General features: G+C 40.6%; 3 protein-coding genes across 9 annotated transcripts; all 3 read right to left on the reverse strand.

Moving 5' to 3' along the window:
- Positions 1 to 2,223: 2,223 nt before the first annotated feature.
- Positions 2,224 to 16,281, reverse strand: LOC311257098 (atlastin-3-like). 3 transcript variants are annotated; one of them, XM_084352554.1, is made up of 14 exons: positions 16,217 to 16,281; positions 11,888 to 12,110; positions 10,985 to 11,119; positions 10,592 to 10,696; positions 10,456 to 10,506; positions 10,219 to 10,275; positions 10,022 to 10,114; positions 9,777 to 9,915; positions 9,541 to 9,668; positions 9,402 to 9,458; positions 8,123 to 8,194; positions 7,833 to 8,024; positions 7,385 to 7,624; positions 2,224 to 5,121 (listed from the first exon to the last, which is right to left on the reverse strand). In XM_084352554.1, exons 2-14 carry the CDS (start codon positions 12,089 to 12,091, stop codon positions 5,059 to 5,061), a joined length of 1,536 nt encoding a protein of 511 aa, XP_084208680.1. In that variant the 5' UTR covers positions 12,092 to 12,110; positions 16,217 to 16,281; the 3' UTR covers positions 2,224 to 5,058. The 3 variants fall into 3 exon arrangements, with proteins under 3 accessions (XP_084208680.1, XP_084208678.1, XP_084208679.1); XM_084352552.1 differs by lacking the exon at positions 16,217 to 16,281 and adding an exon at positions 14,143 to 14,293; XM_084352553.1 differs by lacking the exon at positions 16,217 to 16,281 and adding an exon at positions 13,717 to 13,837.
- Positions 14,875 to 21,047, reverse strand: LOC311257099 (uncharacterized protein). 2 transcript variants are annotated; one of them, XM_084352555.1, is made up of 6 exons: positions 20,877 to 21,047; positions 18,735 to 19,365; positions 18,349 to 18,470; positions 17,650 to 17,706; positions 17,007 to 17,062; positions 14,875 to 16,549 (listed from the first exon to the last, which is right to left on the reverse strand). In XM_084352555.1, exons 2-6 carry the CDS (start codon positions 19,317 to 19,319, stop codon positions 16,203 to 16,205), a joined length of 1,167 nt encoding a protein of 388 aa, XP_084208681.1. In that variant the 5' UTR covers positions 19,320 to 19,365; positions 20,877 to 21,047; the 3' UTR covers positions 14,875 to 16,202. The 2 variants fall into 2 exon arrangements, with proteins under 2 accessions (XP_084208681.1, XP_084208682.1); XM_084352556.1 differs by lacking the exon at positions 17,650 to 17,706.
- Positions 21,048 to 21,607: 560 nt separating this feature from the next.
- yif1a (Yip1 interacting factor homolog A) lies at positions 21,608 to 27,637 on the reverse strand. 4 transcript variants are annotated; one of them, XM_084352317.1, is made up of 9 exons: positions 27,546 to 27,637; positions 27,059 to 27,110; positions 26,258 to 26,505; positions 25,590 to 25,694; positions 24,001 to 24,079; positions 23,856 to 23,913; positions 23,602 to 23,757; positions 23,399 to 23,492; positions 21,608 to 22,331 (listed from the first exon to the last, which is right to left on the reverse strand). In XM_084352317.1, the coding sequence occupies exons 2-9, from the start codon at positions 27,087 to 27,089 to the stop codon at positions 22,173 to 22,175; spliced, it is 930 nt and encodes a 309-aa protein (XP_084208443.1). In that variant the 5' UTR covers positions 27,090 to 27,110; positions 27,546 to 27,637; the 3' UTR covers positions 21,608 to 22,172. The 4 variants fall into 4 exon arrangements, with proteins under 4 accessions (XP_084208443.1, XP_084208440.1, XP_084208441.1 ...); XM_084352314.1 differs by having other exon boundaries at positions 26,258 to 26,508; XM_084352315.1 differs by having other exon boundaries at positions 26,258 to 26,508; positions 27,550 to 27,597.

Here is a 27,637-nt window from a genome sequence, read left to right on the forward strand (position 1 = left end):
CGCGCGCCTGTCGAGCTGCGTGCACGAGCGGGAGCGCATGTCTATTAACCACGACAGCCCGGCTGCATTACTTGTTGTCTGGTGTTTACTATTGACCTATTTATTTTATCGCTTGTGACGAAGAAACGAGAGCCGCTAATCCAATCAGATTATTGATCTGCTTCAGTTAAATATCTTATTTACACAAATTAAACACAACACAACAGTAAATTTAAAAAAACTATTGTTCGTGGTGCATTTTAACAGATTATTTACGGAGTGTTTTTAAACGTGACACGTTTGAGGGGAACAATATTTTACCTCTTAATTATTTTTATATATTTTTTATTTTCATCTTCTCCCTGTGATATTGGCACCTTAAAATAATTATTTTATGTAATTTTGGCGGTGGCGGCCAGTGAGCGTAAACGAATCAAACACACCGAATCGGTAGCGGAGAGCATTATGGGAGTATGTGTTTATGTAGTGTTTCAATAGATCTACAGATCTCTGGCGATGTACTAAATATTTTTTTTAATGATATTTAATCGTGTTCAGTTAGCACTACAGTTGAAGATTACCATTACAGACGTGAGCTAACCGTCTGATGCTCTGCGGCTATACCTGTATGTCCTTCCTTTATTGTTTTTATGGTACCCTATTTCTTTTTTAAAGACGTGTCTGTAGCCATGATCGTGACCAACGCTGTAATGTCCGAGTGGGTTTCAGAGACGTCGATGGAATATCACACTAATGGCGTGATGGGTGATTAATAATTAAAACTGTTGTGGGGCTGTTTTTAAAACGACATTCAGCAGTCGGTCGATAGCGAAGCGGTTTTCAGGATGGAAGTAGACTCTCCGCCATCCCTCCTCCCCTCTCCTCCTCCCCTCCTCTCCCCTCTCCCCTCCTCGCTCTCCCCCCTCCCCTCCCCTCCGCGCGATTTTGGTTGGACTCACTTCCAAATATGGAAGCGAACAGAGCGGCGGCGGTTAGTGCACGCGCCTCGCTCACAGCAATGAGGAGGGGCGGGGCCGCGACGCTGATCGCCATATAAGGAAACAAGGGACACGAAACTCGTTGTAGCAGATTTTTGTACACGGCATCTCGTGAAGGGGAGACACACACACACACACACACACACACACGCGCGCGCACACACAAAGAGAGAGAGAGAGAGAGTCAGTGCGAGGATGAGAGGCGGAAGATGAGGGACGGACGACGATGACACAACAAGCACGGGGATGAATACACACATTTCTCCGGAGATTAAAAATGATGCTACACGCTACAATGTCACAGCTGAGGTTCATTCATGCTGTGGCACTGCTGCCTTCCTTGTTGTGGGACATGCGGGTTAAAGGAAAAGTTGTAAACACACCAGTAAAATATGACCCACATTCATTATGCGGTGTAACAGCCAATAAAACAATTCTATCAAATACACATGAACTCATATGTCGCCAGTTGTGTCTTCAGATGACCTTAGTTGACAATGTTTTCACATTACGCACTAGGTTTTTGTCAATACAGCACATCACAAAAAGTGGTTTCACTCACCCTACAGTAAATACTATATATTATTACATGTTATATTATGGTTAAACGTTTGTATTGCACATAGTAGATCACTGGATATACATTTGCTCACACTGTAGCCTACATATCATTACATTAAAGGGACGCTATGTAGTTTTGGAGAAGAAATTCAAACTCAGAATTTTATTATTTACAATATTAATGAGGTAATAGTACTCAAAAAACTCAGAAATATATATTTTTTCCATAACTGAATAAACAAGCTGTTCTCAGGGGAAAATAAATAAAAATAATTTTCCTATTTGAATTGTAATGAATCACACGTTTGTGAATTAAACACGTCACCAACAGCAACATGGCCGCCAACTAGAGACAGAAAAGGTACTAAAAATGAAATTACTTGGCTTAAATGACAGCTAGCTAGATAGATATTTAGTAACCGTTTATTGTTCATTTTGTACAATAATTAATGTTTATCATAATCAGTATTTACTACTTTGTTACAGGTACTCTGTGCAATGACAGTTAAATTTAATCTAATCTGATTTTGTCTATTCTGAGTGAAATATTCAAATGCAACCTGTGACAGAAAATGTGCACAATTACATGAAATGGAAATGTAAGGGATCGACCTGACAAGGTTTCATCCCTGTAGGATCTTTTTAGATAAAGAACAGTTGAAAGAAAAGATCAGAGAGGCGCATCAACAGTTTCAAGCTCCGTTTATTCTTTACAAAACCGCATTTCTCAAGTCAAGACCACCATAGCCCTGCAGGAGATGATTACATTAGCCGCTACTACAATATTGCATGCATTTATTCACTTTTGGAATGAGCTGTGTGCAAAAAGCACCAAAGAGGAGGGGAAGTGCAAAAGAGCTTGTAAAACATCTCAGAGTTTCCTCCTCTTGTGGAAAGAGACAGACATGGAATGTGCAAAAAGATGGTCAAAACTCATGGATCGAGTCTCTCATCCAACATATTTCCACTATTCTTCTCTGGCCCTGTGATCTGATGACTTGTACCTACAGTCTGATGTAATCACTGTGAGATTAAAGCACCGTTAACCAGCGTTTAGTGTCTCCAATCTGCATTTATTTACCTGGTTTATTTGAAGTGCACAATGCAAAATCAACAGACTACAGGTTCCTACTTGTCCTCTCAGGTCATACAGTCTTGTGACATTGAAAAGTCCTATTTTATGACACTGAATTGTTACCATCCCTCCTCTCCAATCCCAATGTTTCCCAAAAGAATCTGCGTTTGATCATATTTCGAGATGTAGGGCATGGTTGCAAATAATCAGTCCTCTAATCCAATGCCTGATTCATTCTGAGTTGGCCTGAGAAGCCCTGCTTGGCCCAACAGAGGGAAACTAAACCCTAATAAATCCACTGTGTAGTACACCTTTTTATATTCCTCTATGACTTATTTTTGAAAGACACATCCGATTGGTTAAATGATTGAAAGCAAGTGAGGATGTAAGAACCAAGTCAGCTTAAACTCTTTCCTTTAATGTAATCTGGTTTCATTATGCAGTATGTTATGCAAACGTTACATGAAGTCATTTGAAGCAAAGCTCTGACCCAAACATGCAATAGTTTTTATTGATAGCCATGTATAGGGATTATTTTACCAAAGAGTAAAAGTTTTCTTATGCGAATACTTAACTGTGAAATAGTTAAAATATCGCATTTGGCTGCAGCCAGATCACCATGTTAACTTATAAATTGCATCACAGTGAAATGTCACGGTGTTTTCACACAGTGGAGCTGATAACACAGGCTACAAGTGGTCCCTAAAGGCATTACGTCAGGAGATCGTTTCTGAGGTGCAAACATACCAACATGACTACACATTAAAGGGTAACTCCGCCAATGTAGCACATTCAAGTGTGTTTACAGGTCTTGTGGAGTACTACTGCATGTGTGAAAAAAGACGTATAAAGCCTTTTGTGGCTCCAGAAGAAGCTGCATGTAATCTGAACTGTCTCCGGTGATGTCACTCGGTTGCATTGTGGGTAATGTAGGCATCAGGCTTTGAAAAGAAAGAAGAATGAGTTGAATAAAAAAGATGACGTCTCTGGTTCTGCTGTATCGATTTCCATCGACTGTCCGCAATGAGTTAGTCAACAGTGTTATGAGACTGCAATGAAGGACCAGCGGGCTGCTTTTCAAAACCTGACGTCTACATTACCCACAATGCAACTTAGCCACTGAGTGACCTTAATCAAGGCAACCTATCAGAATCCATGCAGCTTCCTCTGGAGCAACAAAAGGCTTTGTACTACTTTTTTCCCCACATGTGCAGAAGTACTCTCCAAGACCTGTAAACTCTCTTGAATGTTTACCCTTCAAGGATTTTTGACAACCACCACATTTGATCAGAATCTCTTCAAGTGCTGCAATCTCTGAAAAAACAATTAATAAGCAGCAGAAACCTGTATGCTTTTCTGGTCTATTTAAACATCCTGCTTGTTATTGGTTTCACGTATATTTAACAGTTTTTGTCTGAATTATGTAATTGTAGACATTGATTTCCAAAATTTTGAAGGAATAAAGCTCTCCTGTTTATATCGCAGATGACACTTCAGCTTATATTTACTGAGGTTTGAAATGATAATAGTACAAGGTCAAAGTATATTTCAAATATTTAAAGCTAACTCTTTGGCTGACTGGTCGCTTGTTTTGTTATTTTGGCAATTTAACACCTTTGAGTATCCGAGAACATCTTATCTTTGGAGTTGGAAAGTTTTGCACATCATGAGTTCCTATATATATTTTCACTGGAAGAGTCTAGTATGCAGTATCAAAATATACAAAGTGTAACACATTTCCATCAAGGAATAAACTGCAAAGCACTTGAGATTCTCGTTACGTGCAGCTACTAAAACCTACTGTGCTGTATAGAAAGTGCGTATCCTCTTTTCTTTTCAGAGTAGTGACAGCTCACCAGTCTAGAAAAGCTACTTTATATCAAATATGAAGCAAATCGACAAACACAATGGAATGTTTTTAAGGCCACAAAGTAAAAAAAAATATAGCCACAAAGATGTATAAATGCATGAGCTTTAAAGCCAGCTTTTCAAAATAGGTAATTATTTAAAGATATACTGCAGAAGCTGTTTGAAAAGCACCCTGACTACCCCTGTCTGAACAATGTACAGCTGAGCGAGACGCACTCAGCTGAACTAGAACATTTAAGTGTTTTAGAAGTTTTAAGGTAAACATCGATTCGTCTATTCAGACCAATTGTAAACTTGTAAAATACCGGCAGTGTCAATTTAAGACATAATGTATCGATAAGAGGGAGTGTGATGGTTTCACTCCAGTCACCTTTATATGAGCCTGGACTTTAGCAGGCAGAGTAACGTGCATAATAAAGATGCTGGTGTGTTGGCATCATATTTCTAACCTTGTGCCAATGTGTTTAGCTGCATGTTTGTTCTAGTGGGTGGCATGATAAGGCTTTAGTGCTTGAATGTGTGCTTGTGTTGTGTGCTGGTTGCATTGCATCAAGATTATGAGGGTTCAGAGGTCCTCTAACTGGATTTCTTCTGGTCAACAGCGCTCGCACCTCTCGTCTTGTTCAACGCCACGGTGGCCTGAAAACAGAGAGAAAAGAGAAGACATTTCACTTGACTGCGTACTGTATCATCATGTGTTTCTTGCAACATCTGCTGACTTCCGTTTTTTTTTTTTTTTTTTTAAAGCGGTGGCTAACGCACTGACAACGTGCAGGCTCCTCTGTCGTATTTATAAATCTTCCAGGAAGTGTTCGATACATTCAAACCACTTCTGGTTTTGTCTAAGTAAGCAGCACAGTGAACTTGAGCGTGAACTCTAAATACCCCGTGGGCTGTTAGTAGGGATGTTAGACTCTCGCTTTTGTTGGTTTCCTTTTCTATTTGTGCTGTGTTGACGCTGGATCCAGCTAATCTTTAACTGTTTTATTACAATAAAGCTCTACATATTGATTTCAAAAAATGATTACAGTTGAACAGATCCAAGTCACAGTGGAGACAGAAGTTAGAGCGTCTTCAGCTTCTGAAATGTGACGCATTTCCTGGTTTAGTTACTGGAAGGATGTAAATCAAATCTTTAACATATGATTGGGTCGCTCTGAGTGGCCGTGGCTCTGCAACTTAAGAATGACTTATATGGAGCTGTTGAGAGATATGACGCTGCGGAGGACAGTTGGCCACCACACACACCTCCCTTCACCTGTGGTGTCAGACCAGGAGGAGGAGGAGGAGGGTTAAATGAACAAGTTAGACGGTTTTCACAGGTTAAATTTATCTTTAATCCTAAACAGGCCTCCGACTTAGGTGTTCTGCTTGCTACACAAAAGTCCCTTGCAGTTTCACATGTCATATGTCGCCCTGGATTACATTGACATTGATTACATTGATTGGATAAAATGATGTAACAAGTTCAAAATGAGCCATCAAAAATGTTTTATAGGAAGAGGAATGAGAGGAAAAATACAAACATTTATCATGTAACAAGAGATAAATGAATTAAAGTAATAGTCTGGAGGATTTTAATTTAAATAAATGTCTGTTAAGTCATTATCTATTGCCGAATGAAGCAACACGATGGTGAATGCACCTATGGCCCACTTAAGTAAGCCCTTGCACTTGCTGCATTACAAACTGAATGTCACTAGCTCCGTTTTCACAACTCCTTTTACTTTTAGTTCAAATAACTGAGTGCAGGTTCCTCCAGGAGAGACTGTCTGAAAGCCACATATCATCAGCCATTGAAGAGACCAACTCCTCTAACTTGTCAAACGTGGGGCCTACATCACTTACAACGCAACTCGCATGCTGAGGGTTTGATCGGAGATGCGGACATATTACGCGACCAGACGTTAACGTAGCCCCAAGCAGAGAGAAGCGAGCAGGAGAGGTTGGGTAAAGCCACTTCCTTTTTTCACTCCACACCCTCAGATGTTCTTTTTATATTCAAACTTGCGGTCTTCTCCATCTACAGAGAACTCACCAAGACCTGCAAACACTATTCTTAGTGAGTACAACTGGTAGACCAAAAATGAGATAACTTTCACATTATCTGTAATAAATTTAAATATCCATGTCATTCCTCAAACTCGCACTGTCTTTGGCGAAATAACTTCATCCTGGTGTGAGTTACAGAGACACCTTAAACTTGATTACTTGATTTCTATAAGTATGGAAGATTATAAAAACAGGATTAAGGATTTTAAAGCACTGAATGCTCATCATCTGTTACCGAAAACTGCTAAATTGATTGCCTTTTAAGCCTTTAAAGAGGTTGTTCGAGCACAAAGACACCACTTAAGTGATTTAATTGTGGACACAGCAGCTGCCTAGCAAGCCACATGTTTTACATTTGATTACAAAAAGCCACATGACCATCGGCCTCTCTCTGATGACAACAAATTCTTTGCTACTCTGAAAAGGTCAGACATGACTTCACCTAAATCAAGGAAGATCTCAGCCTGCTTGTTTTTAAACTTTACCCCTACGGACCACCAAACACTCCCTCAGCTGGTGAAATAACACCAAAACAAGGCGCCAGCTGGTGTACAAATTAAAAATTAATTTTGTTTTTTTTAAATAAAGGCATATACAAACCGTTATTTTGCTCCTAACCAGTTTTTGATCATCACACAGTACATGACTTTACTGGAGCCTGTTCATGTTCTTTATGGCAGCGTGAGTCAAAAGCTCCATTACTGATGTCTCTGGTTTGCGAGATGCCATTTTGTTCTTACACACATCAATTGCTCCCTCTAGTGGCTTTTATGGGCGCATGCATCAGACAAAAGGTATAGTGGTCCAACTAAAACCCCTGAAAGCAATACACCGGACCCATTATTCTCACCTGCTCCAGGACGACACCTGCAGCCTGGTCGATGGTTACTCCTACAGTCCGGTACCGACCCGAGTAGCGGATGAAGGCCCACATCAGCATGGACATCATGACCACACCCATAGTACAGTCACACGCCAGGGCGAAGGTGGACAGGCCGACGAAGAGCAACACACCTGACAGCACGTAGAGGAAGCACACGAGGACAAACAGCACTGCAGGTGTCCGGAAGGCGCTGAAGAGATTTTTGGACTTTTAACAGCAAAGAGAAATACAGATGTTTTAGAGCACAGCATTAATAATATACCACAATCAAAATAATTTAAAGTCGAAACAACTTTGTTTGGTCTAATAAATGATAATAAATGTAAAGAAAAGATTTTTATTTTAATGTAAACAAATAATTTCTTTAAAAATAAAGCATAAAGGTTAAATCATGTTTATGGAATAGTCTCTTAACCTCATTGTGTTTGGCAAATGACTGCCACATATCCCCCAGCTCCTTCTCCAGCTGTTCTTGGTAACGGTCACAAAACTCTTGTCCGCCCATCTTCTTGGTCGAGGAGAAGGCGTGAAGAGCCTCCCGGAAGTTGAAGTGATGCTTTTCCTCCAGAGACTCAGGAGACACATAGGGCAAGTCTCCACCACACACCTTAACAATGAAAACAGAGAAAAGAGACATAAGAAAGAGAGTTACCTATCCTTTCTCTGTGTATAATGTTTTGATCTTTCACATGTAGGTGAGCTCACCTTCTCCATGTTCTTATAATACTGATCTTTGGCTGTTGCCACAGCTGCCAGGTTGTTGGCCTCTGCTGTAGCCTGGTGAGACAAACAGACATATGTGAACAAGTCAAAGTTATCCCCTAGATGACAGGAAAAATACTGGTTTGCTTGAATTTTTGTTCAACGGTTCTATAGATGACATTTTGAACAGCAACCTACTATTTGCTATATAAAGACACAATGGAGTAATGGTGTCCTGAACACATGATGTCTCAGACCCTGTGTGTGGGTGTAATCTGAGCTTCTTTGTCAATTGTTGTGGTAGCCAGCCCGGCTGCATGTGCACGTCACTTTCACACTGGAATAAAAACCCACTAACATCTGCCTTTTGTCTATAATGTGGATGTGCGCCGGCATTCACTCCCACGTCAAATGACTCCGAGGTAGTCACAGGTGTTTATCAGCTCCAGGTCTGATTGGCTGTAATGGAAACACAACACCCATGTGCATCTTCTGGATGTAGTCTGATGCGGTTTATGATCTGCTGCTTTGTACTGTTCTATCCTGCACATTCATGTTGATGAACGTGACACACAAGACAAAAACAGAAAGGGCAAACTCATGCGCATAACGCATATATATTTCTATTCTAGTTTTGGTGGTACCAGAGCACGAGTCCCTCTCAGTGAAACTGTCAGTGCTCCCCAAAGAGACTAACAGAGTGGCCTCCCACACAGCATTGTAAAATGGCGTGCAGTTTGAACAGTTAAGCTGAAGACATTCACATTTCTATTGAAACCATTAAAGTTTAGCTACATAAAGCATATTTTATGTGATGCCTTATGTAGCTAGCACAGTAGCAGGATAGCTAGTGAGCTAATAATTATACTACTTGTCATTCAGCAGATCAATAAAAGAGCTCCTTATCGAGCTAAATACGTTACTAATGTGCCGTTCAGGACCAGAATATTTTCACATGTGTGGTGATTTAAGGGAATTATTTTCTCCAAACCAGAGTTGGTGATTGTTGGAATGGTGGAAAGACTAACCGTGACAGTTTTGATGAGTTTTACTTTGTTTCTGTGAAGATCGAATGAGGTGTTTTATGATCACCTGCAAGATAAAATTACTGTTTTTCTCAATGGAGTCTGGTGGCTCGGAGGAGAACAATATAGCAGCTGTTACTGGTTTGGGGTGAGGTGCGGCAGACACCACCCTTTGTTTTCGGGCTGAGATGGTGTAGCTCTAGAGCGACATCTAGTGGCAGTGAATGTTGCATGTAAACCTTACAGCCAACACATACCATGAGCATCGTCTTTGGTTGTGGCAGGTCTTCACCCTGGTAAATCTTGATGTAAGCCTGGTAAGACAATAATTACAACATTAGGAATGAGAAACTGGTTCAGTTTTAGCAAGAAAAACTCATTAGGAGAAGGTGTTACCTTGAAAAACTCAAGCAGGCCCCGGCAAGTAACTTTGTTTCCATTTATTTCTTTCTCAGCCAGACGATCCGGGTGCAGCAGTTTAGGTATCAGGCTCTCCAGCTGCTCTCTGAACTCTGGGGCCACATCTGACAAAACAAATACATCAACACTCAGGGCAGCACTTAAAATACTAGCCGTTCTGTTCATTAGCAACCTTAAACTAAGTACACCAGTATGGAAAACAGAGATCTTACCTTTTAGTTTTCCGTCAAAAGAAGGGTGGGTGGCAACCTTCAACCCAGGGTGAGGTAACAGGAAGCAGGAAATTTTGGTGAAGCATGAATGGATGTGATCCCTCACTGTTTGCAGCTCCTCATGCTGGGACTCGTTAACCTTTAAGAATAAAGACAGTAGTCAGGAGAAATCCCAAACTCAGAATTTAAGAATCAACTAAGTGTGTTATTTATATTCTGCTGAATCAGTAAGACAGCAGCGGTACCTGTAAGCGTTTATCCAGGAACTCATTGCCTCCTTTAAACCCGTAGGTGTATTCATAGGGAAAGCTCCAGTCCCTGACGAGGAACATCAAAGACTGTGGGAGGAAAAGAAACAGTTTTATTAAACATATCAAACAGGGAACCAAAACTTCAGACACATGTCTAACTTCAGCAACAATGCATCGATTGTTTCTCTCACCTGAAAGGGCTTCTGAAAGATCTCATCCATGGCAAGACGACCGTACTCTGTGAACAGCTGTGAGGGGGAGGCAGCCGTGATGCAAAATTAATACTGAGATGCAAAAATCTGCAGAGCAACTCATCTAGCAGTGTAAGACCTCAAATATCAGTGAAGACCAACTCATACAGTCTTCCTTCCTCAAACATATCTTCACCAACCAAATCAAAGCAGGTTGTCACGCTCAAATAAACAGACCTGTAGCTGCTGCAGATCGTCCTCTTGTATGTTCTGAGACAGATTGTAGATCTACAAAAGAGAACAATGTGAGCACACCGTATGATAAATATAAAGAGAGATGATTGAATCAGTGACATCAGAGGAGATCAGTCACCTGTATTGAGCTGGTCATGGTGCTGAGGGCAAAGATGGTGGCACAGTCCTTCACAGTGGACTGGTAATCAAAGGCTCCCTGAGTGTCCATCAACACTACCGCCACCTACAGGAGCACAGAGACAACACACAGGACATGAACACTGACGAATTGTTACGAGAAAGAATACTTCAATTTCAAAAGCTGTTCTTTAAACTGAATATATCCTTCAAATTACAAACAAATTAAAATGGAAGCAGTTAAAAAATCCCGTCACATATGAAACTATCTGCATGAATGTATAAAACACTGAGTAAATTACAAGTCAGATTGTGGATCATGCATCACATCATCAGGGATAAAGGTATATTTCTTCAATCATTCAACTCTAATGTTCATCCACGGTGCACATACCTCCGTTCCATCGCTCTTTTGGACGGGGAAAACTTCGCTCCACAGCTGGATGCCTGTCGTTTCTGGTTCTGAACCTCCTCTCCAAGAAAATCCAGTCAGCGGCTCATCGTCCTGACCCAGCCAGTTTATATCACCCTGCAGAGATACAAATCAGGGGCAGGATTGGATGTCTCCGTGAAACTCTGTATCAAAACCTTCTAGCTTATTAAAAAACTGAAACATGCCTCATCATGTACGTCTAATTAACCTGAAGAACAGAGCAGCAGCAGCAGACATTTTACCCTGAAACATTACTAGAAACTCCAGCTGCTCTACATAATTTACAGCACAAAAAAAGTACAAAGTGAAATGTCGACCTCAGTCAGGTCATAATTATCTTCACAGTTAGCCTTTCTTTTGACTGCACTGGGTACACGACAGGACAGAAAATGGTAGCAAACATTTGGCCTGATGGCGGCACTACAGCAAAAGTAAAAGAGTGACCGAAATCAATGAGATTTATCAATGAGCTCAGCAAATGCATTGCCAAGCATTAGGTTGGTTTACAACAGAAAAGGCATTCACAAGGACTCCACTCCTTAAATGACTAAATTCTCAATGATCCCCTTTAAGTGAACCTGTCAGTTCACATGTTGCAGCAGGGAGGGGAGATAATGTGGAACGCCTGCATACAGGTAAGATTCCAACTGAAGACGAATTTCATCACACCTTTCACTCATGCAGAGGAATGACTCAGAAGTGTGACGTCCCTGCTATTACACACCCATCAGTTAACATGGCAGGATTTCGGCATGAAATATGTCCCCCTCAGGTATGTGAACTTGGCGTATGAGTGCTGTAGACAGATATGAGGAGTTTGATGTAATCGCTGACACTAATAAATCATGTTACAGTGTGACTCACCTTTCTGTACATGTAGCGGAGCATGAAATCCAGCAGGAAGCTCTTTCCCTTCCTGAAGGCTCCGGCCACTGACAGCACGACCACATGTTTGTCTCGGACCTCAGGAGCCAACAGAATCCGACCCAACGCCTCCGTGTCCAAAGCGAAGGAGTGATCCTCCTTACACACTGTGACGATCTGAACTGGGCCTGGTTCACTCCCCATTCTTAAGAGCCACTGGTCCCTGTGAGGAGCACAGACAAAAACACAAGGCAGATATTAGTTTGTCAGTCGTTATTATTGATTTATCTGTTCATTCACTGTTAACTGAGTCGTCTTTATTTCGTCACAAAAAGTGAAAGATGTACAAGGTGACCTGTGAAACACATTAAATTAAAAAGTAAAGTCTTTAACATTTTTCTTGATGAATGACTTAAAACGATTAATTGATTACAAATATAGTTGCTGATTACTTTTCTGTCAATTGACTAATTGACTCAACACAGTTATTCCCCTAAAAATAACATTAGTCTACAACAGAAATGTATTTGATTTAAATTTTGATAGAGTGGGTGTTTATGGCACCACCTCAACTACTTTCAAGGTGCATGGAGACGAGAAAAGGTGTAAAGAGATCAAAACTCCAGAAACTTGTGGCGGTCAACCTTGTGCCAAAGTAGCACATTTCTTAAAATCAATGTATTTTATGGGCAGTTGGACACAAAAAACACTCATAATCAGAAAAATGTTGTATATCAGCTCCACTAATCGGTCTACCCCTACATCATCTCTCTTAATAGAGCTCCTATGTTCAGTAAAACGCTGGATGCTATTATATGGAGCACGTTTTTTGTTTTATAGGTAATAAAATCCTTACTGTTAATGGTCTTTCCACTGACAGGGTGACTATAAGACATTTGATAATCGCTTAGTAGTTTTACGTATTAATATTTAAAACACACAATCATCAATCAAATCACATTTGCTGGTTAAAGTTTCACACATGTGAAGAGGTGCTTGTACTTTTTCTGTAATTCAGGTTACTTGCTTTTATGATAACTTTTTCTGCGGTGTGTGTGTGTGTGTGTGTTGGCTGGCCACAAGCAATGCTAAGATATTGTTTAGGCTCGTGTTACTTGTAATGGACAATTCACAACGTAAATATTAATGAATGCACTAATGGATGAATATTATTCTCAACAACTGTAGCACATGAAATGTTTCCTTTCCTGCCCATCACCAGATTAGAAATCATAATGGAAAAAGAATCAGTGCATTAATCAATAATAACAATAGACATTATCTGTTGGCCTTTAGTGCGAATTTCTTAGAGATCACTCTGCTGAGCCATTAACAGACCATCTCAGATTTGAGATTTGGCTGATAACCACACAGGAAGATGTTGACTCAGTAAATACCATTTCCCTTGTGCCTACTGTGTAATCCAACATGCACTGATCTTTCTAAACAATATTCAGCTCTGTGTAAAGATGACCTCTGGGGTGCTCTTATGGGTGTCATGCTGCTTTGCCTCTAGCCAGTAGATTTTGCATGCTGTTCATGTCAGCTGCTTCAATGGACTTCATTGTTGTCGCCCTTCTGAAGAGGATGGCCTTTCCCATGATGAGTAACACAGGCATGTGTTCTCATCATGACAGCTCGTCTGTGTGAACGCAATCACCAAAGCTCTCGCTCTCCATTTTCACCAAAAACTGAGCAACACCTCAGAAAGGTGTGGCAGTCAGTAGCAGCATGCCAGGCATTTCTGGACGGTGAATGTGCTGAACGAGTGCAATACAAACATTTAAAACATCTGCAGCCATCAGACCAAACCATACTTTCAAACGTACCTAGGTTTTGTTATGAGCACGAACGTGGCCGCACGAGATGAACTAAATTGTAGCCCACAGCACCGATGTTAGCAACTGCCACTTAACGCTGACAGCGATGTTGGCTACGTTGGCACTACTTGTACCAGCAACGTGACAGCTAAGCTAAACAGATAGCAACGTTAACCTAAATGTTTTCAAGAAGCCTAACTGCGAACTACATCCCATAACTACCAACAGGCTACCATCCTACTCGCCAACGGCTGTTGTTAATAGCTTGTATATCTGCATGTACTCAAACAAACGGCTAACTGCTAACTGTTAACGCGTATCTGTTGTTAGCTGTCACGGAAAACAAGAGTTAAAAATAACGTTGCGTCAATCTTTTAACGGCTTGCAAATAACGTATCTCCTCGTTTTAGCGTCTGTGTCGAGGCGTAGTGTTACCTTTGATGTCTTCAAACGGCTTCAACAATCTTCAGAGGGTGCAGAAACGTGACTATTTACACTGGCACGAAAACAACTATGAGAACTTTTTTCCACCACGAAAAACTCGCACACTTCCGGCTTGTCCTCAGCGCGCGCACCGCCGTGTGGGAAATGTAGTTCTGGCGCGAGTTCCTGCTTGTACGTCTGTCTGACTACGAACTACGTTACCCGACGTCCAACCCTTCGCTCACACCTACGGGGAATGTAGTTTTCATACGTAAAGTTACGAACACGGAACTTCAGGATGAGCTATGTAAAGCAGAAGTTGTTTTGCGTGTAAACAAATCATGAATAAAGAACCTCCACGGATACAAAAATAAAAAATAAATAAATAATGTTGCCTAGCAACAGGTTTTTGCTTGAGAAGATAGCAGACTGTAATAGGTTCAGTCGCCCTCTAAAGGTATTATGAACCACAACAATCCTCCACAGATGATGAGAATACTCACAAATACTATAAATGTCTTAGTTTTCATACAGTGTTGTAAGAATATCCAAATAATAAATAACAATAACAAATTGTAGTGGAGTGGAAGTATAAAATAGCAGAAATGGACATACTCGATTAAAGTACACGTAACTCAAAATTGTATTTATTACTTAGTTACATGCTTTCACTGTTTCTATGGCAATAAACTAATGATACCAAAACAAAACTGATATACTGTCTGAACATAAAAACAGCCAAGATAAGATCACCAGAACTGCATGACAGATTTTATTTGTTAGATTACAAAATCTAAAACTTTCAAAAATACATATAATTTACAAACAGAAATCTCAGAGTACCCTGAAATGCAAAGTGGTTTAAATGGCAGTGAGTTCATCTTACATTTCAACTCAGTATTAAAACCTTTCCTGATTGAAACAGCGTATAGCTTAGCTTACAAGATCATATCTGGGTTTTCAAATTCACAGAAATTCAAAGACGTCCAAGGATTCAGCGACATGACAACATGTACATCAAATCAACTCTGAAGAATGTGTGTAAAAAATGAATTAGACATAAAATTGGAAGTACTTTTTCTGTAATTGAGAAGTGCTTTCTTACTTTATGAGCTCAATCTACAATCACAACTACATAATAAATTAAATAATCTTAATGAAGTATTATACTCAACTACTTTTAGAAAGACAGCAGTAATAGTGTCAGGGGCCACAATATTTGAATTAAGTTTGTTTTAAATGCTGCTTTTTCCTCATTGAGTAACTACTATGAAAACCTTATAAAGAAGAGATGGTCACCACTTTGAAGAGTTGACTGGTAACACATATTATATTGAAATGGTAATAGTGCAGATATTGAGCAGCGTATTGAGCTATTTTTGTAACTTGTAACTTCTATCCACAAGTTAATACAATGTTCCTTCATTCTTTCTTTACTCCCTATCCGCGAAGAGCTCCTGATATTTTACATCATCAGTCCATCTGTACTCCTGACCCAGCGCAGCACTGGCCTTATTTTTCTTCGTTATATGCAGGTTTTAACACTATAAAACTGACTTTAACTCGGGAAACATCTTAATGAAGAAACATACTTTCTAGTTGAGTTGGAATCACTCCTTCCACCCCTGAGAATGAACTTAATGTGTTAAAAAATCACAGTGGAAAACCTTAAAATGTATTGTATTGTATCGTATCCTCTTGTAATACTTTAAAGTATAATTTTGTCCTTATTTTTTATCATCAAAGACACTCTCAAATGTTTGTCCAGGTTGTCATTGATTGATGCTAAATTCGCCCTCTGCATTGAAAGTGCCTGAATACATGTGAAGCAATATGATCCATAACCTTGTTAGTCCATCAAAAGAGTTGATTATATATATTTTTACCTAACTACAAAACATAAACGAGCCATAGGGCAGTGTCAACATCTCAGGAAGAAGCAGCCAATCTTAAAAACATCATCACTCCATCCATTATCATTTAAGACTTTCAACATAAATCCTCATAATGTTGATTTGTTGAAGTTGGACTGAAGCATTGCATCAGCTGTTATTGTTAAACGTGATATAACATTAATATCCACCACCTGCGAGGTCCAGCAGTGACCCAGCAGCCTCCTGGGCCTCGGCATCGAGCTGAAGGATCTCCACAGTCTCCAGGTCCAGCTCGGTGTCACCCGGCAGCACCAGGTACTCGTGAGACTGGTAATAGTGTAACTCGATGTACCCGCTGTCTGACAGGGGGTCCTTCTCCATCTCCTCACAGACCTCCTCCTGCTGGTAATCAATCGACTCCATGGTGACGAGCTCCTCGTGATCTGGGGTCAAAGGGCACGGTGGGTTTTCGGAGAAAGTGGGGTTGCCATGGGTCAAGGTTTGGGGTGAGGACGTAGAGAGGAGGAGGGTGTGAGAAAGAGGATCTGCAGGAGGAAGAAACAATAAACGCAGGAAATGACACATCAGAGGGTTGAAGCGGAAAGTGAGACATTAATATTAATAACTTGTTTTCATACAGGCCGGCTGAACAGCCACTTGTCAGATTGTTCAGCGTACAGAGGTCCATATAGCACATAGGCTCGGGAAAAAAAAAACGAGGGCACATAAAGGGGACGAAGCTAGGCTATTGCTGGGCTACCAAGGTAATAGAAAGCTGTTGCCATGACAACAGGACACAAACACAGGAACAATGCTGCATGCTGAGAAAACTGCAGAGCGGCATAAAAGCTGCAGGTAATAAAAGTGTCACAGAGAGCTGTTACTCCGGTGTCGGTAAAATATTGTAGACTGAAACAAACTCATAAAATGACAATTATGCGAGTTCTTGTGCTAATTAAGCGACATGAGCCTGCTGTGAGTCTCCTCATCGTCATCACTAACCTGAGATTTCAAAAGAGTCACACACTGCAGGCACCCCGAATTCAGCTTCCTCCAACCTGCAGACAACATAGGAAAAATAGACAATGACATAAATACAGTGTCTGTCGTTTGTTAAAAATATACCTCAGTAAGAGAGCAGCATTGAAATGTTAAATTATTCAGACACACCTGGCCCACTACAGACAAATTAGGTCGTACTGCTCTGGTTAGGAGGCAACCCAGACCAAAATAGCGACTGTTTTAACAGCAAAACAAACCCACTCAACACATGAATACCCACAAATTCTTACTCAAGTAATATTTTGTCAGGCTGCAACTAATGATTATTTATCTATAGAAAAAGAAAATATTGTATGATGAATCCAATGATATTCAATTTACATTGATTTAAAACACAGTGAAAAGCAGCTAATTCTTTCAATTAATCAAAGAACTTTTTTTTTGCTCCAATTTATCATTCTTCATTAATATAAATTGCACAAAGTAATAGCTGTAGATAAATGACACTATTAACCTCGCTCTCACGATGCTATTCAGTCTGCAACTGGGCTCAATTTTTCCTGGAAAAATTAAGGTTGAATAACAGCACAAAGAAAACCCGTCTGCTATCGCTCAACCAAAACAGGAAGAGGCATTGTTTTACCCAGTCGCTGTCCCCAGGTAACGGTGGAACAACTGGAATAACTGTGGAAACTCTTCACTGCAAAAGAAACAGAATCCCAATGAGGGAGAGTGATAGAAACAACAGTGAACAGATGGGTATTCACCCGATGGACAGCATCGGTGTTGTGTCAAAGTCTGTTCCCTTGCTGATATTTGTTTCCCCTCTCACCATCAGGACTTGAGATCCGGCATTCGTTCTACCAGATTAATCAGTAACAAAACCTGCCTACTTATTAATACAACCAGGTGTCTTCCTCTGACGCAGGAAGTCAGTCACAGTGGGGGGTGCTGAGGGGTCTATATATTGACATCATAGTAAATTTTGCGCAACATTCATGTTTTATGTATTAATTTGAATCGAGTAAATACAGTAAACCAAACATTTACTTGTTCTGAAGCTTCACTTCTTATCATTTGAAATGACAAAAATGCAACTTTCTGGAGGAAGATGACTCATTGTTGAGTCTCATCATCCACAGGACTGACACTAACTCAAAGCATCAGTGTTTGACGACAAACTATTTTTCTCCAGGTCGTTACACTTTGCGCTTTTAGTATGTATATAATAGTCAGTAAGACTCTGGAATTTCTAGAGTTAAAGATGAATATTAAAAAAAATTTAAATTCATTATTTGTTGTGGCCCTGTTGCACAAACATAAACTGTGTGATTGTACTCACAGTGCAGGCTTGTTGATCAGGTTGCTGTTGGTGCTGTGATAACTGTGGGTCTTCTTCAGCACCTCGAGGAGTGCCGGCCGATACTCTGGACACACACACCACAGCGATCCCTTCCCTACGGACTGAAACAAACACACAAAGCTACTTGAAGCATTCAGACTTAACCAACTCTGACACATTAGACCACATAACAAGTGCAACACATGCAGAGTACATTATAACAATTTCCCTGGAGGGTTGTTTAATTGACTACAGAGCGGCACATCTGGAGACTCCAGATGTGCTGCCCAAGGACATTTCAGCATGTCCTATAAATTATCACAGTCTCTTTACTCACTACATGACCTGGTTGCTGTTAATGTGGTAGACGTGAGTCATGCCCCCACCTGGCTCTTGTCCCTCTGAAGGCGGCGGAAGCTCTTGCTCAGGGACAGGTTGTGTCTGACAGAGTTCCTCCAGCCTCCAGTGGCTGTCCTGTAGTAAGGGAAATTGTTCACAATCCATTCGTAGATATCTTTCACCGGAAGCCTCTTGTCAGGTGAATCTTCTATTGCCATGAAAATCAGGCTGCTGAAGGAGTACGGTGGTTTGGACAGGGCAGGAGGAAGAGGATGGGTAGGTTGCTGAGGCAGCTGTGTCATTTTGGGAAGGGGCTGCAGTGGCAGCAGGTTGCCCCGCTGATGCAGCCAGTTGAGGCAGGTCAGGTCATCCTGGTCAGATATGTTTGCCAGGCTGAGGTGCTGTATGTTTTGTCCTTCGAGGCACTGAGAGGCTGTGCAGTGTGACAGAGGGGAGGAAGAGTGAACAGACTCTGCTGTGGCTGGAGAGAGTGAAGCAGGGGACGGGGGGAATGAAGTAGGGGAAAGTGGGAGTGAGCAGGTCTGCTGTGGCGAGGAGGAGAAAGGCAGGGACCCTCCAAAAGGGGAAGGACATGGTGACGAGGGTGGCAGTGTGTGAGAGCTACTCTCCATCTCTCTCCCAGGAAGAAACTTCCAGGATCATTCAGCTGTGTGACGCCTGAAAGATATGACAGAAATCAATCAAAGTTACAGCTGTAATGACTGATAAATGTGAGTCAGGATTAAAAGTGAACAAGTCAGTTTTATTTCAAATATTGTATCTGATCTGGACATTCATGCATAGAAATTAATGATACATACAGGTGTAATAACTCACTCACTTTTTCTGCTACTGTTTTGCTTTGCTTGTTTGTCATACTGCTTGTTTGTATTGTTGAAGTATTCATGCCCTTGCTATGTGCCTGTTGCTTGTGTGCTAGATTGTATATCACTATGCCTGTGTCGTGTACTTGTATGTAAGTAGTGTCTGTGTTATAATTTGTGGATGTGTACTGTTGCTTTTTTAACCTTTCATGTTTTATTTTTAGCCCCCTACTCCCCTTCCCTCAAGAGACTTTGCCTTTTGCCAGGTTGCCATTGTAAAATAAAAATGTGTTTCCTAATGACTTGTCTGTTTATACAAACGTCAAATTAAGATAAAAACATCTATATAGCCCAAAATCACATCTGCCTCACTCAAAGGGGTTTACAATCTGTAAAGCATAAAACAACCTGAGGAAATAATCCTCATCCAGGATGGACAGAAATACAAAATGTCTTCTATAAGACATTCTCTACTAGATGGAAAAAACAATAGTTACATTATTTCTCTTTTATTCTGAAGGAATAGCAAACCAATCTTTAAAAATAAGCCTTCCTTTCAAAATAAAATCAATAATTCAAACTTGCAGGTCAACTACTCCAGTACATTAACAATAACAATAGTGACAAAACGCCACACTGTAAGTATTTTTGTTTTTTCTATCCATTTTATTTTGAAGGAATAGTAAACCAACTTTAAAAACTAACATACCTTTCAAAATAAAACCAATAATTCAAACATGCACGTTAGCTGCTCCAGTACATGAACAATAACAATAGTGACATAAGGTCACACTGTAAGTATGTTTTATTGTCTCTAACCCTTATTTTTGAAAGAATAGTAAATAAAATGTAAATACTACCTTTCCAAAATAAAACAAGCAGGTTAACTACTCCAGGTCCATTTAAACTACAAAGACTAAACTAAAAGACTAAAAGAAAAATGTTTGGTTGATTCAGTTAAATGTTAGCTACCCGTTCCCCTCTGATGAACATCCCCTAAACGTACAAAGTCCAGTATGTGTACTGTACACTAACAGGACCATGTTTTAGCTAATGAACACAAAGCGTGTCCGGCAGACAGGTGCACGTCTCATAGAAAGTCATTGTGGTGAAGGTACGCTGGCATCGACTCGATTAAAAGCAATAAAGCAGCCTAATTAAACACTTATTGTGTGTTTAATCTAAGTTATACCGCTCTGTCAGTGTGTATGTGATGCCACATGGCTCTACAACACAGTCCAGAGGGCAAATGGCGGAACAATATAAAGTTTCATTTAGTCCAGAAAGCCGCCTTTTTCTCCTCACAGGTAACACTCGGTGCTGTTAGCTAGCCTTTTAAAAGCCCAGTGTCAACTATTCACTCACCGGATTATCAAACGGTGCTTCTGGCTCGGTTCGGAGCTCCTTCGACGTCCAAAAACACGTCGCTGAAGAGTTAAAAAGTGAGATTCTGGTGTTCAGAAGTCAGAATCGGGTCGGACACCTCTCCCTCCGTGTTCTGTTGCCGTCCGAGGTCTCCATGGAAACCAAAAGGACGCTCTGCAGTGTGCACGCTCGCGGGCGCGCTCCCGAGCCCAGTGTACAGTCTCATACCAGCCAGCAGAGAAACAGTGCTCAGACAGAGGGGCAGGACGACAACAATAACAACAACAACAACAACAACAACAATCAAGAGTGAAATACCTCAGTAAGTATTAAGTAACCAAGTAGTAATAGTAGTAAAGTGGTGGGTAGTAAAAATAAAGATGTCATGTTGAAATATTACTTTGGTAAAAGTGAAAGTGACCCATAATAAACTAAACTAAACCAACTAAACTTACTTGAATATCAAAAGTACAAGACAAAACATTCATATATTTACATGCAGTGATGGAAAATACTACAATTTCTAGGTTGTTGCACTTGAGGATTTCCATTTCCTGTTTTTCTATACATGCTACAGTTTGGAGGCAAATACACTACTAAAAATTTGTTATTGGTGCGTATATACACGTGTCACATTTATTTGATAACTTTAGTTACTAGTTACTTTGCAGATTACTTACAAGAACTAGCTCTCTGCATAGAACAAGAGTCTCAAAAAGTCCCACAAACTGTTGAAGTTGAATGCACAAAGCTAAATATATTTATTTTTTTTCTACAAAAAATCCAAACATTGTCATGCTTTGTCAAATGTAGATAAATAAAATCCAGGATTCACAAGGGAAGGGGAGATAATGCAGAAATATTACCATACCAGACACGTGGCACTCATATCGTGTGTGTACCGAGTGTTTCAGTCTGTGTGGTTTTGTACTGTGTGGTGTGAATGAAGGAAAACACGTCTGGGAACATTATATAAAAAGGAAACTTTGTGATTAAACAAAAGCCACAATGAAAGCCCTTGTTTTCAAAGTTAGGTGGCCAAAAATAAGCATTTGTCATTGTTACTGTACACTCATGGTGAGACGTTTTCTGTGCCACACTTTGTGGTTAAATCACTGAAACCGTTGCATTACGAACATGTCCATCTGACAAGCTCAACACGCTGCATTTCAACACTGCTTACATATGTTTTGAGTTTACTGACAAAAGAGCATATAAAGGCAGGTGTACAAACACTCGACAACCACATATTTGGGTCCAATACACTTGGACTTCAGGTTATTAAATGCCTCATGGTCACCTGATCAAGTGAGAGGTTAACCAGTATATAATGATTGGCTGAAAGAGTGCAGTCGCCACAGTTATATAAAGGCGGAGGTGAGGCTTGGCACTTGATCCAGTTCCCATGGAGTCCGAGGAGAGAGAGGTGAGGATCTTCATTTTCAGAGATCGAACCTGCAAAGACGGAAACATTATAAAACCTGCAATTCAGGCTAACACTAATAGCATACAAGTTACACAGCAGACAAATTCAATATTTTAGGAAATAGGCACATTCACTAAATATGACGCTAGAGCAAACAGCTGGTTAGCTTAGCTTAAACAAGAAACGCTAGCCTTGTTCTGTCTAAAGGTAACAAAATAAGCACACTTATGTGGATTATGTAAGAATTGGCCACCTGACGTACTCATACTCCAAACAACTAGGGGGCAGCGTATCAACAGAGTAACCACTAACTGCTGTTAACAGTAGCTGCCATTAGCCAGTTAGCTCAGGTAGCTGTGCAGCTAGTGATCCCATTAGCTTACTCTGCCTGGACTGAGAGCTTGGAGCACTGGGGGAGTATTGGTTCTTGTCCAGGAACGACAACTCCCAGGAAAAGTAAGGTTCATTTGTGATCCAGTCAGGTTGGCAGCCTGGCACCACGTTTGCCTGCTTTCACATCTTTTCTAGACTAAATGTTTGAATAAAGTTACATTCAGTCCTGTGTTGGTGTGATTTGTGAGTCTGAGGAAAAACAGACACGGTCCAGTTTTCTTTCCAACAGCGGTGCCAACAATAAGACTTGGAAACACTGGAGGGCGGGGAGGGTTGTTGTCTGTGGCCACTTTAAAGACAGCACTGTAAAGGTTTACACTCCTTATCATATGTATATTTATTAGCTGGCCCCTTTTCTTTGTTTATTCTGTCTGTTTGTTATTATTCTCTTTTTGACCGCACAGGGAGAAACACCACTGAAATGGAAAGAAAACTGAAACTAAATATGTATGTATCTGACCTACTTACGGGGTGTAATTAATTATAATTACATCGGCAATCAGCACCTTTTCTAAAATATACCACACTGAAGACACACTTTACTGCTCCGGAGAGGAAATTCAAAAGATTATCTTATTAATGGGCACAGTATTATTCTCGTGATGTACTGAGAAATCCATTATGCGAGCACACAATCTTGTTCATACACAACATAAATGTTATAAACACAGTGGACGATGTCAATAAGGGCTGAAATACTTACAATGAAGAACATAAGGGCACAAGAGGACCAGGCGAGGGCCACATAATAACCATCATTGCCAAACAGTAAGCCACACAACATTGTGAAGATCATCCTAGAGGAGAAGAAGCATAAAATATATAGAATTAATACTAAACAGCTTTGGTCTAAATCTAACCATCACACTGAATTAATACACATTTTAAGTCTAACATGACATTTACCCAACATATTTGTATCCACTGTAGGCGATGAGATCGAAGGTTGAGAGGTCGCTGTGCACCGTCAGCAGGTACAAACTCAACAACATCACCAAGACCTCGATGATGACCCACACGAGGGCAGTGCTGGCACACAGTCCAAGAACCTCTGGGCTGAACCTTCGCACAAAGATAACACACACACACTCATTCAGCTTTTGATAGGAATTTATTTTCAGTGAGTCATAAAACAAATTTGATAAGGAAGAATTACTCACCTCTTTTGAATACCGAGGGCCATTCCAGCAAGTAAAATGTAGGTAATGAAAGCCATCGCTTCAAGAAAAAAAAAAAAAAGCACACATAAGAGATGACACAGGATCCAGAAATGCTGTTTTTTGATTATTATCTTAGGAAACGTACTTGGTATGTAAAGATCAGGTGCATTCACATCCTGTCTTGGAGGCAGCGGAGTGTCCCGATGGTACCGAACTTCCCAATCCTACCAAGTTCACATAAACGCATCATGAATCATCCTGCAGAGTCTCCAGTGTTATATACAACTACAGAGAGGAGTGAAGTGCCAAGGGGCCAAACACTTACAGTCCCCGTCTGACCTGTACAGCTTGGAACGTTAAAACAATGCACTTCTTATTTTCACTTTGTTCATTAGTTTTTTCACAAAAGTGTAGGAACATAACACGACCTTTTCAGTCTAAGAAGGAGTGTCGGCTTGATTTTTGTAATTTCTCTCTGCTCAAACAACCTGGGTTAAAACTGGAATGAAGAAAGGGACGCACTCGGCTCAGAGGCCACCAGTTGATTGAGTCGGGTTTAGACGATCACAATAAGAAAGTGAAAATCTCTCACTACTTTCTGACTTCTGTACCCTGTCGGTGGTACTCAGACCCATTAGTTCAAACTGAAAGCATAAACTTTAAGAAATGACCTTAAAAACCCTGAGTAATTTCCAAAAAGTCAGAGCACTGCGTTGTTTAGCAAACATCAAGGCCTCTGCACACCAAGTAAAATTTTTCTGTGTTTTTCTCTCATCTCATGAAAAACGTCACAAGCAGAAACCTTGCACACTGAATCGGATGCGTTTATTATTCTTTCTGTTTCTGTTGCGAAAAATTGAAAACAAAACAAGAGCAAGTTCAGTTTGACCTGCTGATAAAGGAGCTGTGGGAATTATCCCGATCACTTCCAGGTGCAAACTGGAAACTCGCGTGAAAAGAATCACCACCAATTCCTGAGAAGCAGTCTTCAATTTCCAAAGAAAAAAAAGGGACTTGGTTTTCTAAAGGCCTTCACTCAAACAGGAAAAACCAGTTCGTTCCGACTAATTCGGCTGTGGATGTGGTGGATTTGCAGAATCAGCAGGTTAATGTTTGTGTGGATTAACTCAAAATAAACTACAGTGTCCATGTTAATGGTAATAAGGGAAAACATGTCACCCAGTTTATGAGAACAGAGGAGGTCTATGGCAGAGGGGAAGTGTTATATCAGGGATCGACTATAGAAAAATACTTGTGAGAAGGGTCAAGTGTTGATTTTGTTATATTCATAGTATTTACTGACAGTAAGACAAACCCCATCTATGAGGAACATTAACTGTGATGGTCGTGTCATATGAAGCAGCAAGTTGCAGAACATTTAAGGTCAATCAGTGAATACTCTGTGAGCCTGGTCTGGTGAGGAGAGTTTGCACTTTGTGTAGTTTGAACATTATCAGGGCACAGAACGTTTGGAGCGGCGTCTTTATTCATAATCTGAATAAGAGTGTGAGAATTTACTGAGCTCGATGTGTTTTCATATCCACACGGGCAATCACAGCATTATGATGGTCATAAGTAAAGCTGGAGAAGTGATTAAGTGGCTGATTATCTTGTTTGCGTGGTTGAAATAGTGATACTAGTTTCACTATCAGGCAGCCTTCAGACTATTAAATGTTTTGTGTCGTGCCGTACGTTGATGCAGGACAAAGCCTGATGGGATGCACGGCTGATTACCTGATGTGTGTACGGGAACAGGAGGATCATAAGTTTCTTCAATACATATCTGGTGTCGACGGCAAAGAAGTATTTCAGCTTGTTCATTGACATGAACCTGCTGATCTGAAAGGCAAAGGAAACGCACACATTAACGTCAACAGATGAGGGCCGACAGTCTGCCAAAGCCAATAAAACACAGCTGAGTCATAGTCATTTCTAAAGAAGGCGTTGCCTGCCCTCAGGGCTGTGCATCATTTTGGCTCGACACCCAGTCTACGTACTTTGAAACACCTGTATCAATGTTACCAATCCAGTAGAGCAACATTAGTTTTATAAATGTCCAAGAAGATGGATCAGGAAGAATAATTTGCTTGACTGAAAACCTGACAACCCTTTCACATCAAAGTTTCAGTTGTGAAAAGGCTCTGGATGGGACTTTAAGAGGATCGGAGCGTAGTTTTTAATGTATTTGAGTTGACTGCACTCCTGATTGGATCCTTCCATTACACATTAAGCCTCTGTCTGTAGCTGTGTAGACACAATACAACCTGTATTTACAACTGTCAACTTGTGATTGAATCACTCAAGACACATCTGGAGCATGACCTTATTCATAGTAGGTGACTGGGTTGACAGCCCGTCAGTATCATTCATCATCACTGGAGGAATATCCTGCTTCTCCTCACCTCTTTGTTTACCATGTCCTTTCCCTGGTTGGCTAACGAGGAGCCGTACATCATTGCAGCATTGGCCATCGGGTCAGTAAACAGGTTGTTCACCCCCGGGCCTCCCTGCATGTCATTTGTGGGTGCTCCCATGTTGTAGCCAGGAGTGTAGTAGGCTTGACTGTTCATGGCCGGCGCTGCTCCAGAGCTGGTGTCATCGAACAGGACAGAGTCGGCTGTGGGGGGAGCCGCACGGGCTCTCGGTTTAGCTGCTGAACAACACAGACGCAACAGAGTAAACACATGGTATCTGAACATGTAATAATATTGTTTGTCAACAATATCTAATATAAACACAGACTGAAATCCACCTTTTACTTCCAATTACTTAAGACACTCCAACCATCTCTAAGCAAGGGAGAAAGACTAATTTAATATCAGGAGCTACTTAATTAATACTGTTTTGCTGAGCTTCTGTAAAAAAAAAAATATTTTTCTTCAATTCGCTACAATAACAACAATAAAAAAGTATTTGTAATTTGTAACAAGATACTTTCTGATGCATTTGTGCCTTTTTTAATAGGTTCAATTCTTAAAAGGCAATAAATAAGTGAGGGTAGATTTATTTACTGGTATATTAGAGTGCATTATTTTTATTTATGTGAACTAGTACCTCTCAGCAGTCATGTGACAGGTATGTTTAGCCCTGTGTCTTGCTCTAGTTAGAAAAAAGGAAGTAGACACTATGGGTGGATATTTTGCGAACATTTTGCACAACAACTAATAACTGATGGTAACACGGTGATTCACACGTTCACTCACTTGCTCGGTACCCATGATGTGGCAAGTCCATTGTGACGTTCGCTGACGTTAGCTTAAAATAAAAAAACAATCACACGTTAGCTAACTTACATTTCAGCTTGTTCAACGCTAAGTTAAGCTAATTCACCTGTGTCTGAAAGCTGAACTTATCACTGTGATGTTATGCTACAGCTAACACTGGTAGCATTAAATTACACTTAATATCAGTGAGCGACTGGCTTGAAACGCTTACACGCTAATACCTTGCTAGCTACCTTGCTAACCTACATGTAAACTTGACTAACGGTGACCACTGTTGCTCCCAGTTGAAGCTAGCTACCTAGCTAGGCGAGCTAAGTTAATAACACCACATTTTTCCAACTAAAACACCGTGGAGCCGCACAGGCGATAACAACATACTCATAAGTAGCATTTCAAATGGCCACACGAGTTGTCTAAAGGATAATGTTTAGATTACGAAGTGAATAACGAGCATATGAGCACTCACCTACACGGCTAACGTTGATAGCTAGCTACGTGGCTACCAGCAGACTGCTCGGGCTGGTCCCGCCCATCAGCAGCGGTTGGTTGACTTCAGTG

Source organism: Pagrus pagrus (genome assembly GCF_965226575.1).
Source record: "Pagrus pagrus genome assembly, chromosome: 5".
Taxonomy (NCBI): Eukaryota; Metazoa; Chordata; class Actinopteri; order Spariformes; family Sparidae; genus Pagrus; species Pagrus pagrus.

Coding starts and splice junctions, on each gene's coding strand:
- LOC311257099 (XM_084352555.1), bottom strand. CDS start 19,319: ATGGAGAGTAGCTCTCACACACTGCCACCCTCGTCACCATGTCCTTCC. Junction 18,471..18,734: donor TTCAGAGGGACAAGAGCCAG/GTGGGGGCATGA, acceptor TGTTTGTTTCAG/TCCGTAGGGAAGGGATCGCT. Junction 17,707..18,348: donor CTGATCAACAAGCCTGCACT/GTGAGTACAATC, acceptor TTTCTTTTGCAG/TGAAGAGTTTCCACAGTTAT.
- yif1a (XM_084352314.1), bottom strand. CDS start 27,089: ATGGACTTGCCACATCATGGGTACCGAGCAA. Junction 24,080..25,589: donor TGTTCCCGTACACACATCAG/GTAATCAGCCGT, acceptor TGAACTTGGTAG/GATTGGGAAGTTCGGTACCA. Junction 23,493..23,601: donor AGTGGATACAAATATGTTGG/GTAAATGTCATG, acceptor CTTCTCCTCTAG/GATGATCTTCACAATGTTGT.
- LOC311257098 (XM_084352554.1), bottom strand. CDS start 12,091: ATGGGGAGTGAACCAGGCCCAGTTCAGATCGTCACAGTGTGTAAGGAG. Junction 10,697..10,984: donor AAAAGAGCGATGGAACGGAG/GTATGTGCACCG, acceptor GTGCTCCTGTAG/GTGGCGGTAGTGTTGATGGA. Junction 7,625..7,832: donor CATTTGCCAAACACAATGAG/GTTAAGAGACTA, acceptor TGCTGTTAAAAG/TCCAAAAATCTCTTCAGCGC.